This window comes from Chelonia mydas, chromosome 2, assembly GCF_015237465.2.
Source record: "Chelonia mydas isolate rCheMyd1 chromosome 2, rCheMyd1.pri.v2, whole genome shotgun sequence".
Classification (NCBI taxonomy): Eukaryota; Metazoa; Chordata; order Testudines; family Cheloniidae; genus Chelonia; species Chelonia mydas.
This window is the reverse complement of record NC_057850.1, coordinates 42080058-42099048: the sequence shown is the minus strand read 5'-3', so window position 1 is coordinate 42099048 and position 18991 is coordinate 42080058. Positions and strand designations below refer to the sequence as shown.

General features: G+C 40.8%; 1 protein-coding gene across 8 annotated transcripts in view; it reads left to right on the top strand.

The window, feature by feature from the left end:
• Positions 1 to 18991, top strand: part of INTS8 (integrator complex subunit 8) — a 72047-nt gene that overhangs the window by 469 nt on the left and 52587 nt on the right. For 6 of the 8 annotated variants that reach the window (XR_006288430.1, XR_006288429.1, XM_037892267.2 and 3 more), the window contains exons 2-7: positions 3657 to 3831; positions 10818 to 10958; positions 13052 to 13123; positions 14138 to 14189; positions 15584 to 15766; positions 18138 to 18245. Coding sequence is in view for 6 of the 8 variants with exons in the window: in XM_037892267.2 (XP_037748195.1) it covers positions 3657 to 3831; positions 10818 to 10958; positions 13052 to 13123; positions 14138 to 14189; positions 15584 to 15766; positions 18138 to 18245 (731 nt within the window). In the remaining 2 variants the exon portion in view is untranslated. Of the gene's footprint in view, positions 1 to 266; positions 458 to 3656; positions 3832 to 10817; positions 10959 to 13051; positions 13124 to 14137; positions 14190 to 15583; positions 15767 to 18137; positions 18246 to 18991 lie in introns of those variants that run through there. The other 2 variants (XM_037892270.2, XM_037892271.2) reach the window with 2 other exon arrangements.

Below are 18991 nucleotides of genomic sequence, written 5' to 3'. Positions count from 1 at the left end.
GGGGCGGCCGTTGGGCGCGCGCGGGAGCTGAGCTGCGGCGGGCCCGCCCCCGGCTAGCTGCGGCGGGACTAGCTGGCGCGTGGGAGCGAGCGGCGGCTCGTGCCCCGCTGTGACGCGCTGGCTGGAGAACGGCTGACCCGGCCTCAGGGCCTCTGACCTGAGCTAGTCTGCGGGCTTCGCTCTCCTGGGCTGATGGTCTGGCGTCATACTAGACTTGTTCTGTTAAGGTGGCTCGTGGCAGAGCAGATCCTTCATAATTTGATGGGTCCTTCCTGTCCCACTATCCCAGTCTCTCTGTTCAGCATATCTATACATGACATGGAAAAAGGGGTTTGGTAAACAGCGAGGTGGCGAAGTTTGCAGACCCTACAAATTGCTTAGGACAGTTAAGGCTATAGCTTAACTGTGAAAAGTGACAAAGGGATCTCACAAAACTGGGTGATTGGGCAACAAAATGGTAAGTGGTATTTAGTGTTGATATATGCAAAGTTATGCACATTGGAAAACATATTGTACGTACAAAATTATAGGGTCTAAGTTAGCTGTTACTTCTCAAGAAAGAGATCTTGGAGTCATTGTGACTCATTCCCTGAAAACATCTGCTCAATGTACAACAGCCATCAGAAAAGCTATTACAATGTTCGGAACCCTAGGAAAGGGACAGGTAAGACTGAAAATATTAATAATACTACTATGTGTGTCCATGTTACATCCACATCTTGAATACAGCTTGCAGTTCTGGTCATTCCATCTCAAAAAAGATGATTAGAATTGGAAAAGGTACAGGAAAGGACAATAAAAATGACTACTGAGAGTATGGAACAGCTACTATATGAGGAGCGATTAAAAAGACTGGAACATGTCAGTTTGGAAAAGAGATGACTAAGCAGGGGATATGACAGAGGTCTATAAAATCATGAATGGTGTGGAGAAGGTGAATAAGGAAGTGTTAATTAATCCTTTACATAATAACACAAGAACCTGGGTCACCCCATGAAATTAATAGGTAGTGGGCTTAAAACAAACATAAGGAAGTATTTCACACTATGCATTGTCCACCCATGGAACTTGTTGCCAGGGGATGTTGTGAAGGTGACAAATGTAACCGGGTTAAAAAAAGAATTGGTTAAGTTCACAGAGGATTGGTCCATGAATGGCATGCTCTGGGTGTCCCTAGCCTCTGACTGCCAGAACCTGGGACTTGACAACAGGGGATGGATCATTTGATAATTGCCCTGTTCTGTTCATGCCTTTTAAAGCACCGGGCACTGGCCACAGTCAGAAGAGAGGATACTGGGCTACAAGGACCATTGGTCTGACCCAGTATGGCCATTTTTATGTTCTGTTGCTCCTATGAGTGCATCCAGTCTTCACCATTTCTTGTCCTCCTTTTTACAGCCTTCCTCATTCTCTCAAGCCTGTCTAACCCTTCATCTCAGTGTGAAAATGCACAAACTAACCAAAGCGAGTGCATTTGTTACGTTTCTTTCTATCCCTTTCTTATATTGTCTGATGTCTCATTTTGTCTGTATTTACGCTGTAAGTATTAGACAAAGTCCCTGCTAGTAGTTTAGTTTCGTAAAGTGCCATACACGTTCAAGGTATTGAACAAATGATAAATAATGTTAAAGTACAGCAAGAAGCCTCCCTGTTACAAGGCATGTTTAGGAGCAGACAACATGTTGGTCCTAGATCAATTTTGGGATGACTGCCAGCAAGGCTTTCAGGATATAGGATTGCCATCTATTGTGATTCAACTGGATAGGCAATCTTATGGCCCAGTGGTTGCAATGAGCTCAGCTGCAGGAGGCAAAAGGATATAATTGCTACTTCTGGAAGTATTTTGACATCATACTGAAGACTAGCTGCGTATGCTGTCTAGGTAGAAGATAGAAGTTTTGGATATTGTTTTTTTTGCTAAAACCTGAAAAAATGTATTCATGTTCTTTTGTTACTTATTAAAATATTGCTGTTCTGAAGATATCACCATAATATGCTCACACACAAAAAATCATATTTTTCATCCTCACATTTTAAAGCCTTCCATAGCATTGCCTCTGTTTACATCTTGTAGGTCACCTGCTGCTTCTATTCAGGCTCTGTTTTCTGCTCATTGCTTTCCTCCATGCTCCTTTTATTTGTCTTTCTCAAGCACTTACATACTTTACTTTTCTTACATCAGGAATATCTTTCATGAGCCCATATGCTGTGCTGTTTGTCTCTGTCAGATTCCTCCTTAAAGCCCACCTTTTCCTATAGTCTCTCAGCTGACCCATGTAGTGAAAATGGTGGTAAGAAAAATTCATATTGTTAACCTTAACCTGCCTACCGCATAACCACCTTTTATGCAGTCCTATCTCTCCTCTGCCTGTTCGTCCACCCCCTTGCCTGATGGTATTTCTTTAGCAACATGTTTGTCATTCACCACTTAAGGACAGAACTTGCAAATGTTACAGGATGAAATGCTTACTGCCAGTGACTACAGAGGGATTACTCATAATAAGAAAGTTTTTTTTTTTTTTTTTTAGGATCAAGACCTTTGCAGTCCACATGAGTTAGTCATTATGTCTGCAAATATCTGTCTAAAGAAGCATGCACACCTATGGTGTTATATGCAGTTACTAAATAATATTAACACATAATTGAGCATAAGTGAGAAGATAAATCTTCAATTTCAGAGTAACAGCCGTGTTAGTCTGTATTCGCAAAAAGAAAAGGAGTACTTGTGGCACCTTAGAGACTAACCAATTTATTTGAGCATAAGCTTTCGTGAGCTACAGCTCACTTCATCGGATGCATACTGTGGAAACTGCAGAAGACATTATATACACAGAGACCATGAAACAGTACCTCCTCCCACCCCCCTCTTCTGCTGGTAATAGCTTATCTAAAGTGATCACTCTCCCTACAATGTGTATGATAATCAAGTTGGGCCATTTCCAGTACAAATCCAGGTTTTCTCACCCTCCGCCCCCCCCCCCCCCCCCCCCCCCCCCCCCCCCCAAACTCACTCTAGCAGGGATGCAACTGCATGCTCTTGAGTGTCCATAAGCCTCTAACTACCAGAAGCAGGGACTGGATGACAGGGGGTGAATCACTTGATAATTGCCCTGTTCTGTTCATTCCCTTTAAAGCATTTGGTATTGGCTACTGTCGGAAGACAGGGTACTGGGCTAGATGGACCCAGTGGTCTGTCCCAGAAAAGCAGTTCTTATGGTCTTACATTCAGCCCTGCTCAAAATCAGGTTTTAACCTTTCTATTTGCCAGACTCTTTACTCTCAGCTAATAGTTGATGTGCTCAAGACACGTTTAATATGGGAATGCTTTCTCTGGTTGGTGGTGGTTAAAATTTAATAACAGTAGTGCACAACAGTGAAAATAAGTATGAAGAATATTTGGGTGCCATGATAAACTTAGGTTAAATTATGATTTTATTTATTAAGAATTTGGCTAAATTCAGTGTAAAAACTCATGATATTCTTTTGAGGTTAGAATCTCTGTCAGGCAAAAAAGATGATGGTATAAATGCCAAGAAAATTCCCTGCTCAGTATTCATGGTTGTAATTTTATTTCAATATGACATGTTTTGTTTCTGTGCCTAAAAATGAAGTTAAAAATGTGGTGGTGTTTTTTGTTTTTTGTTTCCTGTTTATAGATCCTCCACCTGTTCAGTTGATTGTCCAGTTTTTAGAGCAGGCTTCTAAGCCATCAGTGAATGAGCAGAACCAGGTCCAGCCTCCACCTGATAACAAGAGAAACCGCATTTTAAAACTTCTTGCTCTTAAAGTTGCTGCACACTTAAAGTGGGATTTGGATGTACTAGAGAAAAGGTATTGCTTATACATTTCAGGCTGAAAATCTTAAACTACAATGTGGCCCAAGTTCTGTTTTTTAACAAGATGGAAATAGATCCTATTTTGTATTCCAACTGAGGCATTTCAAAAGAAAGTTTGGTGTGGGATGGAAGAAGGAATTTAACAGTTCAGTCAACTATAATAGTTCAGTCTGTTTATAAGTAGGTAAAATAAGTCTCTTGATGGTATAAGGAAGTAAGGCCATAAACAGGGATGTTGCAACTCCAACAAGTGAATTATTAGTAGTAGTACCAGTAATAGTAATTTTAAAAAGAAAGACAGCAAACCTTATAAGATGTTCACATTCCTAACCTAAGTAACTGTATGCTCTTATTGTTGTAACTTTTGTCCTTCTCCACCTTCCAACTGTTCATTACATTTGTTTAATGTTGGATTGTAAGCTTTTTCCAAGCTTATTTTAAAGCTTGGGTGCCATAAAAATAACATTGGTTTCAAGTAGGTTCACTAGAAAACTAAAAATTCACATAATTTCCCTGTCTTGTAGGAGTAATAGATTTTGCTGCAGTGGTATGAAAATTATGCTTTATTTATAAAGACATAAAGAAGCTTGCTATCTTTATAACGGTATTGGACCATTTGCAGTCTTCAAACTAATTTTTATACCGGTGGGATGGGGTATTCATAAACAAATTATTCTCCTTTCTTACCCAACTCTGATGTTTGAATATTTATAAGTGGTGCTTCCTTGTGTATTCCACATTTTCAGGTAATGTGGTGTAAGGAGCAGAGCAGGGGCCTGTGAGTAGGTGTCCTTGGGTCTAAATTTCCAGCTTTGTTAATTTCTGTTACTCAGTTTCCTCTTCTGTTGGGTATAGTATTTATTTGTACTGCTGGAGTGTTGTAAAGCTTAATTGATGTCTGTAAAAGTGCTATGAGGTTCTTCCCTATAAGTCTCTGCATTTATGTAGCACTTTAATCATAATCTTTATGGTCATGATTAGATACCAAAACTACAATAATATATGAGCTGTAATACTTTTACTGCAAAAATGTATTTTTAATTTAATTCTGAAGATACTGTAGAAGTCAAGATGAACATAGGAAAGCATTGATTGTGCTTGACTTTCAAACTGGGTCTCCAGTTTTGCAGGCACACCTTTGTATTTGTAATTAATTCATGTGTTTTTTACAGTCAGTTTATCAAGGGTTCAGATTCACAGCTACAAAAAATAGAGGCCAGTTTTGAAAATTGTCTCCTTAATGCAACACAACCTTGAGCTGTTGCAGGACTCTCTAGACTCACTTTGTCCCTCTAAACTGGTCCTGTTTTAATTTAAAATCTTTCCCTAATAGGGAGAAACTAAGATATGATCCCTCATCCTATTAACTGATGCATGAATAACTATGGGTGTGACTGTGCTAAGGCTTCATAATCAGAACCCATACCTTGGGGTTTCAACTGCCTATGCTAAGTTACACAGCTACATTTATGAAATTTCAGTGGCATACTCCAGGGGTTCTCAAACTGGGTCAGACCTCCAAAGTGGGTCAGGCTGTAGTTACTAAATATGCATGTGGAATTGGTTGCTTTGGGGCTATCACGAATGTTACTGTGTATTACGTAGTAGTATTTTTCAGAAGTCTGAGGGTACATAAGGTAGTCATTTACTTTAACTTCAAATGCTTCTCTTACAGAGAAATCTGAATTAGTAACCATGGTATTTTCAGTTGCATAGCAGTGAACTTTAGAATCCTAGAGTGGGGCTTCCCTGGCTTTCCAGGGGAACTATATTGTTTTATCACAGTAAAATGGTGATTGTACCAACTAATGCCCATCATCTGTGTTATATATGTTCAAACTTATAATGGAGTATGTGCTACTCTAGCCCCCAGTCTTAACCATTGTGTGGTAGTGTGCACAACTGAATATGAGGCAAATAGAAGTAGCACATAGTTGCTTCTCGTTATAGGGGTCCACTCCTACTCTCAATGAGAGTTTTGTCATTTACTTTGTGGGAGCAGGATCTGACACTGGTTTGGGAGGAAGAACTTATCAGTGTGTGGGAATCACTGTTTTAGAGGAGCAAATTACTCTTACTTTCCTGGGGAATTATGGATCAGTTTAAGTCATATGCCCTGCATTGACTAGGGGTATGTCTGCACTACGAAATTAGGTCAAATTTATAGAATTCGGTTTTTTAGAAATCGGTTTTATATATTCGAGTGTGTGTGTCCCCACAGAAAATGCTCTAAGTGCATTAACTCGGCGGAGTGCTTCCACAGTACCAAGGCTAGAGTTGACTTCCGGAGTGTTGCACTGTGGGTAGCTATCCCACAGTTCCCGCAGTCTCCGCTGCCCATTGGAATTCTGGGTTGAGATCCCAATGCCTGATGGGGCTAAAACATTGTCGTGGGTGGTTGTGGGTACATATCGTCAGGCCCCTGTTCCCTCCCTCCCTCCGTGAAAGCAAGGGCAGACAATCGTTTCGCGCCTTTTTTCCTGAGTTACCTGTGCAGACGCCATACCACGGCAAGCATGGAGCCCGCTCAGGTAACCGTCACCATATGTCTCCTGGGTGCTGGCAGATGCGGTACTGCATTGCTACACAGCAGCAGCAACCCATTGCCTTGTGGCAGCAGATGGTGCAATAGGACTGGTAGCCGTCATCGTCATGTCCGAGGTGCTCCTGGCCACATTGGCCAGGAGCGCCTGGGCAGACGTGCGCAGGGACTAAATTTGGAGTGACTTGACCAGGTCATTCTCTTTAGTCCTGCAGTCAGTCCTATTGAACCATCTTATGGTGAGCAGGCAGGCGATACGGATTGATAGCAGTCCTACTGTACCATCTTCTGCCAGGCAGGCAAGAGATGAGGATGGCTAGCAGTCCTACTGCACCGTCTTCTGCTGAGCAGCCATGAGATGTGGATGGCTTGCAGTCCTTCTTCACCGCCTGCTGCTAGCCAAAGATGTAAAAGATAGATGGAGTGGATCAAAACAAGAAATAGACCAGATTTGTTTTGTACTCATTTGCTTCCCCCCTCCCCCGTCTAGGGGACTCATTCCTCTAGGTCACACTGCAGTCACTCACAGGGAAGGTGCAGCGAGGTAAATCTAGCCATGTATCAGTCAGAGGCCAGACCAACCTGCTTGTTCCAATAAGAACAATTCCTTAGGTGCACCATTTCTTATTGGAACCCTCCGTGAAGTCCTGCCTGAAATACTCCTTGATGTAAAGCCACCCCCTTTGTTGATTTTAATTCCCTGTAAGCCAACCCTGTAAGCCATGTCGTCAGTCGCCCCTCCCTCCGTCAGAGCAACGGCAGACAATCGTTCCGCGCCTTTTTTCTGTGCGGACGCCATACCAAGGCAAGCATGGAGGCCGCTCAGCTCATTTTGGCAATTAGGAGCACATTAAACACCACACGCATTATCCAGCAGTATATGCAGCACCAGAACCTGGCAGAACGATACCGGGCGAGGAGGCGACGTCAGTGCGGTCACGTGAGTGATCAGGACATGGACACAGATTTTTCTGAAAGCATGGGCCCTGCCAATGCATGCATCATGGTGCTAATGGGGCAGGTTCATGCTGTGGAACGCCGATTCTGGGCTCGGGAAACAACCACAGACTGGTGGGACCGCATAGTGTTGCAGGTCTGGGACGATTCCCAGTGGCTGCGAAACTTTCGCACGCGTAAGGGCACTTTCATGGAACTTTGTGACTTGCTTTTCCCTGCCCTGAAGCGCATGAATACCAAGATGAGAGCAGCCCTCGCAGTTGAGAAGCGAGTGGCAATAGCCCTGTGGAAGCTTGCAACTCCAGACAGCTACCGGTCAGTTGGGAATCAATTTGGAGTGGGCAAATCTACTGTTGGGGCTGCTGTGATGCAAGTAGCCCACGCAATCAAAGATCTGCTGATATCAAGGGTAGTGACCCTGGGAAATGTGCAGGTCATAGTGGATGGCTTTGCTGCAATGGGATTCCCTAACTGTGGTTGGGGCCATAGACGGAACCCATATCCCTATCTTAGCACCGGCGCACCAAGCCGGCGAGTACATAAACCACAAGGGGTACTTTTCAATAGTGCTGCAAGCTCTGGTGGATCACAAGGGACATTTCACCAACATCAACGTGGGATTGCCGGGAAAGGTACATGACGCTCGGATCTTCAGGAACACTGGTCTGTTTCAAAAGCTGCAGGAAGGGACTTTATTCGCAGACCAGAAAATAACTGTTGGGGATGTTGAAATGCGTATAGTTATCCTTGGAGACCCAGCCTACCCCTTAATGCCATGGCTCATGAAGCCGTACACAGGCAGCCTAGACAGTAGTCAGGAGCTGTTCAACTACAGGCTGAGCAAGTGCAGAATGGTGGTAGAATGTGCATTTGGACGTTTAAAGGCGCGCTGGCGCAGTTTACTGACTCGCTTAGACCTCAGCGAAACCAATATTCCCACTGTTATTACTGCTTGCTGTGTGCTCCACAATATCTGTGAGAGTAAGGGGGAGACGTTTATGGCGGGGTGGGAGGTTGAGGCAAATCGTCTGGCTGCTGGTTACACGCAGCCAGACACCAGGGCGGTTAGAAGAGCACAGGAGGGCGTGGTACGCATCAGAGAAGCTTTGAAAACCAGTTTCATGACTGGCCAGGCTACGGTGTGAAAGTTCTTTGTTTCTGCTTGATGAAACCCCCCGCCCCTTGGTTCACTCTACTTCCCTGTAAGCTAACCACCCTCCCCTCCTCCCTTCGATCACCGCTTGCAGAGGCAATAAAGTCATTGTTGCTTCACATTCATGCATTTTTTATTCATTCATCACACAAATAGGGGGATGACTACCAAGGTAGCCCAGGATGGAAGGAAAATGCCACAAAGCACTGTAAAAGTTTACAACTTTAAAATTTATTGAATGCCAGCCTTCTTTTTTTTGGGCAATCCTCTGTGGCGGAGTGGCTGGTTGGCCGGTAGCCCCCCCCACCGCGTTCTTGGGCTTCTGGGTGTGGAGGCTATGGAACTTGGGAAGGAGGGCGGTTGGTTACACAGGGGCTGTAGTGGCAGTCTGTGCTCCAGCTGCCTTTGCTGCAGCTCAGCCATACACTGGAGCATACTGGTTTGATCCTCCAGCAGCCTCAGCATTGAATCCTGCCTCCTCTCATCACGCTGCTGCCACATTTGAGCTTCAGCCCTCTCTTCAGCCCGCCACCTCTCCTCCCGGTCATTTTGTGCTTTCCTGCACTCTGACGTTATTTGCCTCCACGCATTCGTCTGTGCTCTGTCAGTGTGGGAGGACAGCATGAGCTCAGAGAACATTTCATCACGAGTGCGTTTTTTTTTTTTGCTAATCTTCACTAGCTTCTGGGAAGGAGAAGATCCTGTGATCATTGAAACACATGCAGCTGGTGGAGGGGAAAAAAAGGGACAGCGGTATTTAAAAAGACACATTTTATAAAACAGTGGCTAAACTCTTTCAGGGTAAACCTTGCTGTTAACATTACATACATAGTACATGTGCTTTCGTTACAAGGTCGCATTTTGCCTCCCCCCACCACGTGCCTACCCCCTCAACCCTCCCCCCTCCCCGTGGATAACAGCGGGGAACGTTTCTGTTCAGCTGCAGGCAAACAGCCCAGCAGGAATGGGCTCCTCTGAGTGTCCCCTGAAGAAAAGCACCCTATTTCAACCAGATGACCATGAATGATATCTCACTCTCCTGAGGATAACACAGAGAGATAAAGAATGGATGTTGTTTGAACACCAGCAAACATACACTGCAATGCTTTGTTGTACAATGATTCCCGAGTACGTGTTACTGGCCTGGAGTGGTAAAGTGTTCTACCATGGAGGACGCAATAAGGCTGCCCTCCCCAGAAACCTTTTGCAAAGGCTTTGGGAGTACATCCAGGAGAGCCGCGAATGCCAGGGCAAATTAATCCTTTCACATGCTTGCTTTTAAACCATGTATAGTATTTTAAAAGGTACACTCACCGGAGGTCCCTTCTCCACCTGCCGGGTCCAGGAGGCAGCCTTGGGTGGGTTTGGGGGGTACTGGCTCCAGGTCCAGGGTGAGAAACAGTTCCTGGCTGTCGGGAAAACCGGTTTCTCCGCTTGCTTGCTGTGAGCTATCTACAACCTCCTCCTCATCATCATCTTCTTCATCCCCAAAACCTGCTTCCGTGTTGCCTCCATCTCCATTGAAGGAGTCAAACAACACGGCTGGGGTAGTGGTGCCTGAACCCCCTAAAATGGCATGCAGCTCATCATAGAAGCGGCATGTTTGGGGCTCTGACCCGGAGCGGCCGTTCGCCTCTCTGGTTTTCTGGTAGGCTTGCCTCAGCTCCTTAAGTTTCATGTGGCACTGCTTCCGGTCCCTGTTATGGCCTCTGTCCTTCATGCCCTGGGAGATTTTGACAAAGGTTTTGGCATTTCGAAAACTGGAACGGAGTTCTGATAGCACGGATTCGTCTCCCCATACAGCGATCAGATCCCGTACCTCCCGTTCGGTCCATGCTGGAGCTCTTTTGCGATTCTGGGACTCCATCATGGTCACCTCTGCTGATGAGCTCTGCATGGTCACCTGCAGCTTGCTACGCTGGCCAAACAGGAAATGAGATTCAAAAGTTCGCGGTTCTTTTCCTGTCTACCTGGCCAGTGCATCTGAGTTGAGAGTGCTGTCCAGAGCAGTCAAAATGGAGCACTCTGGGATAGCTCCCGGAGGCCAATACCATCGAATTGTGTCCACAGTACCCCAAATTCGATCCAGCAAGGCCGATTTAAGTGCTAATCCACTTGTCGGGGTGGAGTAAGGAAATCGATTTTAAGAGCCCTTGAAGTCGAAATAAAGGGCTTCATCGTGTGGACGGGTGCAGGTTTACATTGATTTAACACTGCTAAATTCGACCTAAAGTCCTAGTGTAGACCAAGGCTAGTTCTGTCTTACCTAAACATGCTAGAAGTAGAACTTCTGTGTGAAATGTACAATCCTCTTTTTCTTGTTTTTTAGCTTGTCTGTTCCTGTATTGAATATGTTGCTGAATGAACTACTATGCATTAGCAAAGTTCCTCCAGGAACTAAACATGTAGATGTGGACCTATCCAGTTTACCTCCAACCACTGCAATGGCTATATTGCTCTACAATAGATGGTAAACAAACTCTCTCCTTTGAGCTATTTTCATAGATCAAATACAGAAAGAAAAGTGAATTAATTGTATTTAAATTTAATATTGGTTCTAAATTAGGCTGTTCAGAGAAGTGTTGAACTTCTGTCTTTAATGGGCATTGGTAGGGGTGGGTGTATGTGCATGCACAAAATGACACACGTTTTAGTTTGCTAACAGTTTAAATTTAATTTGTTTACTTTTCTGTATTTAGATAAGATGTGTGCCACCTCAACATGACATATAAATTTCAAACTAAATATATAGTGTCAATAATCTTCTTCTCTTTCATACTTTTGAAGTCACCTGGATGAGTGCAACAAGTGACTGGGTCTGAAGGGGCCTTAGAAAGAAAATATGCTGTGATGTAACAGAATATTGAACATAGATGTTTGTAGTGTGTTGGCTACTGAATTATATGTCTTAAATACCCTTATGCAGAGAATGTGTACAAGTTGTAAGGTTTTCTAAAATATAATCTAAATTGAGGGGTATTTTTAGCATGCATTGTGCTCTGCATATCACATGTTAATGAAAAAAGAAAAGGAGTACTTGTGGCACATTAGAGACTAACAAATTTATTTGAGCGTAAGCTTTCGTGAGCTACGGCTTACTTCATGGGATGCATTCAGTGGAAAATACAGTGCGGAGATTTATATACATAGAGAACATGAAAACAGTGGGTGTTACCATACACACTGTAACAAGAGAGTGATCACTTAAGGTGAGCTATTACCAGCAGGAGAGCTGGGGGAACCTTTTATAGTGATAATCAAGGTGGGCCATTTCCAGCAGTTGACAAGAACATCTGAGGAACAGTGGGGGGTGGAGGGGGGGAATAAACATGGGGAAATAGTTTTACTTTGTGTAATGACCCATCCACTCCCAGTCTCTATTCAAGCTTAAGTTAATTGTATCCAGTTTGCAAATTAATTCCAATTCAGCAGTCTCTCGTTGGAGTCTGTTTTTGAAGTTTTTTTTTTTGTTGTTGAATTGCAACTTTTAGGTCTGTAATCGAGTGACCAAAGAGATTGAAGTGTTCTCCAACTGGTTTTTGAATGTTATAATTCTTGACGTCTGAGTTGTGTCCATTTATTCTTTTACGTAGAGACTGTCCAGTTTCACCAATGTACATGGCAGAGGGGCATTGCTGGCACATAATGGAATCTATCACATTGGTAGATGTGCAGGTGAAGGAGCCTCTGATAGTGTGGCTGATGTGATTAGGCCCTATGATGGTGTCTTCTGAATAGATATGTGGACACAGTTGGCAACGAGCTTTGTTGCAAGGATAGGTTTCTGGGTTAGTGGTTCTGTTGTGTGGTTGCTGGTGAGTATTTGCTTCAGGTTGGGGGGCTGTCTGTAAGCAAGGACTGGCCTGTCTCCCAAGATCTGAGAGAGTGATGGGTTGTCCTTCAGGATAGGTTGTAGATCCTTGATGATGCATTGGAGAGGTTTTAGTTGGGGGCTGAAGGTGATGGCTAATGGCGTTCTGTTATTATCTTTGTTGGGCCTGTCCTGTAGTAGGTGACTTCTGGGTACTCTTCTGGCTCTGTCAGTCTGTTTCGTCACTTCAGCAGGTGGGTATTGTAGTTGTAAGAATGCTTGATAGAGATCTTGTAGGTGTTTGTCTCGGTCTGAAGCCACTATCATGGGGCCTAATCACATCAGCATATTCCCCCCCCTCCACCCTCCCACTGTTCCTCAGATGTTCTTGTCAACTGCTGGAAATGGCCCACCTTGATTATCACTACAAAAGGTCCCCCCTGCCTTCCTGCTGGTAATAGCTCGACTTAAGTGATCACTCTCGTTACAGTGTGTATGGTAACACCTGTTGTTTCATGTTCTCTATGTATATAACTCTCCCCACTGTATTTTTCACTGAATGCATCCGATGAAGTGAGCTATAGCTCACGAAAGCTTATGCTCAAATAAATTTGTTAGTCTCTAAGGTGCCACAAGTACTCCTTTTCTTTTTGCAAATACAGACTAACATGGCTGCTACTCTGAAACATGTTAATGAGAATAACAAACGATTCTGTGCTTAAATTTTTGTTTTCACTTTTTTTCCCATATAGGGCCATTAGGACCATTGTCCAAAGTAGTTTTCCTGTAAAACAAGTGAAACCTGGTCCACCTCAATTAAGTGTGTAAGTCAGCAAATGTTCTTCAGAATGTTATTGACATTACATTTTTTGAGCGTCGTATAGTTCAGAAGCTGAATTTTCAGTTTGACGATTCCACGTTAATAGCCTATAGAAGATTAAAATTATGAATTAGTGTATTGTTGAAAAACATATAAAATGAATGTATTCAGAATAAATCTTAAAAATATATTTGTCTGTTTAAATATGTTCCAGTTATATATGATCTTTGTAGCCTGACAGAGAACTTGGAAAATCATGGAGGAAAGGGAGGCAGGTGTTCTTCACTGTGACTAGTAGGCTTAGGCCTCAGTCTAGTCTGTGTTTGGTAAATTTTTGTCTCTTCTTTACTTATACCAGGCTGGCTAAATGAGTCAGGTCATACTGTTCCAGACTGTCAGACTGAGAATCCACTGAGCTATTGGATTACTAATCTGCAATAATAAAGCTTTTTTTTCATTAGCTCACAGGTTATTTCATTAGATATTTGGTATACTTAAATATAAAAATCCAAATTGTTTTGAGCAAAATATATAGGGTTTTTTTAAAAACTGCCTCTTGGATTGACATTTTTTACAATGTAAATCGCATTGCCAAAATACTATGTCAGCTTTGTAGTCAGGAAGTCTGTTTATGAAAAGCAGTTATGTATTTCTGTAAAACAGAGGACAGATTTTAACTTTAGAGGCATAGCATACTTTGCCGTTTATTAAGAAAAATCCTCATTGTATGCATTAGATTTTTTTTTTTTTTTTTAAAAACCTCCTATGTCTGTCTCTGAGACTAAACTGATCATTTAATGGGAAGATTCTCTATGGAGAGATCAGTTAAAATACCCAAAAGTTTTAAAACAGCAATTCATCAGTTCCTGCAAAAGCATATTTATTAATTGTGAAGCCCAAAAGTACTGTAGGTATTTAAGGGATTGGGCTACAATTCTAATTAACATAGTTGTTGGTTTGTCCTGTAATTAGGATTGTGACTTGCCACCTAAAAATCTTTTTTTTTTTTTTCCTTCAGAATGAATCAGATACAACAGGAAAAGGAACTTACAGAAAATATATTAAAAGTGGTGAGTGTTTTCCCTTTATTTTTGTTTAGATTTCAGACATACATGTGAGTGTACCAAAGGGTTTAACCACTAGAGGTGCAATGTAATATATATGTTGCATCCGTAGTATTTTAACTTCAGTCTTTTACAGGATATCATGTTGGTTAATAAACTTTTTCACTTATTTGTATATCTGGGTTTTTCTGTTTATCTCTGGATAATGTAAAAAAATTTGCTTTGTGTAGTGAAAACGTTCTTTATGGCAGTCTTTTTTTTTGTGTGTGTGTTCTCACAAATTGAGTAGACATAGGTGGGGGTATAGTCATGTGACAGTGATAATTACGTGACAGAATGCTTATGCTTTGAAATTGAATGGCAGCAAAAAGGAAAATAGATATATGTACCTACTTTAAGTTCTGGGTTCTTTTTTAGAATTCATCACTCACATGCTTCATGTATCTAGCTCTCAAGTATAAGTCCAGTGGTGAATAATGTGTTCTACTTTTTGTGGGGAGTAGAAAGATAGGAAGAATACTCTCCAAATTTGTGATAGTTGACATCATTGAATTTACTGTTATGAAAACGTTTTTAAAAGAAAATGAAAACATTGCATTACTATCTTGAACTAATTTATTCTGTGGTTTGTTTCCACTATTTTTCATGACTTTTTTTTTTTTTCCAGATACGGAAAATGCTTTTTAGAACGCCAGTTTCTGTAGTGTCTTAGACAAATTGTACAGTTTTTATTTACTGAGATAATTATGTATCCAGTGCTGAAAATGTAAATCATTTTGAATAGGAAATTAAAATAATTCTCCTGTCCTATTCAAGCTTTCTGATAAGTCTCACTGTTTTTTAATTCTTCAGGAAACCTTATTCTCAAAGATCCTATGTGAAAATTTGCCAAAAATTGAGATTTATAAAAACAAAATATCTCAGAATTTAGGACCCCAAAAGGCTATCTTACTTTTTCTTTCTTTTTTTTAAAAAATTCACTTATTAAAAATAAGTGAAACATTCAGATGAGGTGTCTACAACTCAACCATTGTAACTTGCTAATGCACTGGAAACTGACTAAAATAAGGAGGTAAAGCTGACAAAAAGAAATTGACAAGTTTTTCTACTGTACAAATGGAACAAAATATAAAAAATTAAATGGAATAGATGGTGACAAGTACGGCTCCAACCCTGCATTCAGTGAGTGCCAAAAACTCTCATTGAGTTTTGTGGGAATTTTGGATGCACAAGAAATGTGGGATCAGATGCTATGTTAGACTTTTACAATTGAAATTTTAATAATAGGATATTTGTAACACAGGTAAGGAATGTGGTTTTTGGTTTTTATAAAATATGTGAATTTAAACTCAACAATAAGAGAATAACTTGATTTTTAAAATGCACTTAAATTATTTTAGCTGAAAGAGCAGGCTGCTGATTCCATCCTGGTGCTAGAAGCAGCACTTAAATTAAACAAAGATCTTTATGTCCACACTATAAGAACTCTGGATTTATTAGCCATCGAGCCTGGTATGGTGAATGGAGAAACAGAGAGTTCCACAGCTGGATTGAAAATCAGTACTGAGGAAATGCAATGCCAGGTATGTTAAAAAGTTGCAAGCTTTTAGTTTAGTACTTATATTCCTTTTTTTTTTCCTCTAGACAAAGTCACTGAAGTGTTTTAATTTAGACTGTAACAACATTCTACGATTTGAACTTTTTGTCCCTCAATTAATCCAAGTAAGATTATTTGTTGCTTCGGTTTTTTAAAATACATTAAAGCTGTTTCAGCATTGTAGACCTACTGCTGTTCATGCTTTTCCTCACAACCCCACCCCCTTTTTTTCTTCAGAGAAAAGAGAGAGGACGTGAGCCTTGATGTTGACATGGAAAGTTATTATAGAATTAGGGCTGTCACATAATTGCAGTTAACTCACGCAGTTAACTAAAAAAAAATTAATTGCTATTTAAATAGTTAATTGCGATTAATTGCAGTTTTAATTGCACTGTTAAACAATAGAATACCAATTGAAATTTATTAAATATTTGTGGATGTTTTTCTACATTTTCAAATATATTGGTTTCAATTACACCACAGAATACCAAGTGTACAGTACTAATTTTGTATTTATTTTTGATTACAAATATTTGCACTGTAAAAACAACAAACAAAAGAAGTAGTATTTCAATTCACTACATACAAATATGGCAGTGCGGTCTCTTTATGGTGAAAGTGCAATTTACATTGTAGATTTTTTTTTTTTTTTTTTTTTGTTACATAGCTGCACTCAAAAACAAAACAATGTAAAACTTTAGAGCCTACAAGTCCACTCAGTCCTACTTTCTCGTTCAGCCAATCGTTCAGACAAAGAAGTTTGTTTACAATTATGGGAGATAATGCTGCCCTCTTTTTATTTACAATAAAGTGAGAGCAGGCGTTCACATGGCACTTTTATAGCCGGTATTGCAAGATATTTACGTTCCAGATATGCTAAACATTCGTATGCCCCTTCACACTTCAGCCACCATTCCAGAGGACATACTGATGATGCTAATTTTAAAAAAATGCATTAATTAAATTTGTGACTGAACTCCTTGGGGGAGAACTGTATATCTCCTGCTCTGTTGTAACCGCATTCTGCCATATATTTCATGTTATAGGAGTCTCAGATGATGACTCAACATACGTTGATCATTTTAAGAATGCTTTCACAGCAGATTTAACAAAACGCAAAGAACGTACCAATGATAGCTTTCTAAAAATAGCTACAGCACTTGACCCACTGTTTAAGAATCTGAAGTGCCTTCCAAAATCTGAGAGAGATGAGGTGTGGAGGAGCATGCTTTCAGAAGTCTCATATAGCAATACTCCGATGCGGAACCTACAGAACCCGAACCACCAAAAAAGAAAATCAGCCTTCTGCTGGTGGCATCTGACTCAGATGATGAAAATGAACAGGCGTTGGTCCACACTGCTTTGGATCATTATTGATCAGAACCCGTCATCAGCATGGATGCATGTCCTCTGGAATGGTGGTTGAAGCATGAAGGGACATAGGAATCTTTAGCACATCTGGCACGTAAATAGCTTGCGACACCAGCTACAACAGTGCCTAGTCTCACTTTCAGGTGACATTGTAAACAAGAAGTGGGCAGCATTATCTCCTGCAAATGTAAATAAACTTGTTTGTCTGAGCGATTAGCTGAACAAGAAGTAGGACTGAGTGGACTTTGTTTTGTTTTTGAATGCAGGTTTTTTTACATAATTCTACATTTGTAAGTTCAACTTTCATGATACAGAGATTGCACTATAGTACTTGTATTAGGTGAATTGAAATACTATTTCTTTTGTTTTTTACAGTGCAAATATTTATAATTAAAAATAAATATAAAGTGAGCACTGTACACTTTGTATTCTGTGTTGTAATTGAAATCAATATATTTGAAAATGTAGAAAACATAAACGATAATAGAACACCCTTTAAATATTTTTTGAACAGCACAATTAATCACGATTAAAAAAATTAATTGTTTGACAGCCCTAACTAGAATCATATTGTTTTCTACAGAAATTCACAGTCTGTACAAACACATAATAAGCTACATTTCCTGCTCTGATGAGCTTGCAGTATAAAAAGACGGAAAACAAATGAAGGCCATGGGAAAACTCATACAACATATCAAAAAGTTAAATAGAAGGAGAAGTGGGAGTAGTTTCAAGTATGTACACTGGACCCTCGCTAGAACGTGGGGTTCGGGATCCATGCGCGTTAACGGGGGGACTGCGTTACCATGGATCCCAATTTAAATATTTAAATTTGGGATCCGTCGCTGCGACCGTGCTATATGCTAATCTGCGCTATAGCGAGGGTCCACTGTATATAAATGTCAACCTGAAACACTTACCTAAAATGTGTTTTTATTAATTTTTAAATTAACTTACTGTTTGATATTAAATAATGTTTGTTGCAGGTCTCTTATGATTTGGGTGCAGTCTACTTCCAGCAGGGCTCCACAAATGCATCTGTTTATGAAAATGCCAAGGAGAAGTTTTTTAGAACAAAGGAATTGATTTCAAAGGTAAGCTTGATCATACATGTGTTCAAACATTAGAGGTCTAGAAACCGAATCTCCTTGAAAGCCAGCATACTAAACATAGCTTAAAAGATTAATTTTTTTTTTTTTTTTCAAGAACTACCTAAAAACTCCACCAACAGAGTGCTTAAACTCAAGCTTCAGCAATTTCAGAGGCATGTATCCCTGAAGTTAAGTGAGTGATCTTCCACTGGACACTGGTGTCTCAAATCCCTTTTGGATAAAACTAGTTTTATAGTATGTAAGCCCCTTTAGTTCTTACACACTCAAATGCTATGGTAATGGACATGGTGTAAATGCCTTTCCCTTCATACTCTTGCAGGCAGCAGTCCCCTGTACAGATATGCAGTTTTGAATGTAACTGACTAGCCTATGGCCTGCAAATTTGTGTGCTTATAGAGGATTTTGAGATAACTATTCCAAATGTTGATGATCTGGTCAGTGGATGAAATATAGGATTGGACAACTTTCCAGTTACAGATAGCCATAGAAAGGTTATGGCATGTTTTGCTCAAAAATCAAACAAGAACACTTCTTTAGATGGTACCTCTTCAAAATGAACGTGTATGTGTGCGCCAAAGAAAAGAGTTTGACAGGTATGGTTTCTTTTAGGTGTAATTGCAGATCTGACAGACAACTCGCTTAGTTTTCTACAAATTTCTCCACTTGTTGAAACTTTTTTTTTTTTTTTTTTTTTTTTAAGAGAGCGGTTGTCATCTCTCTGGTTTGAT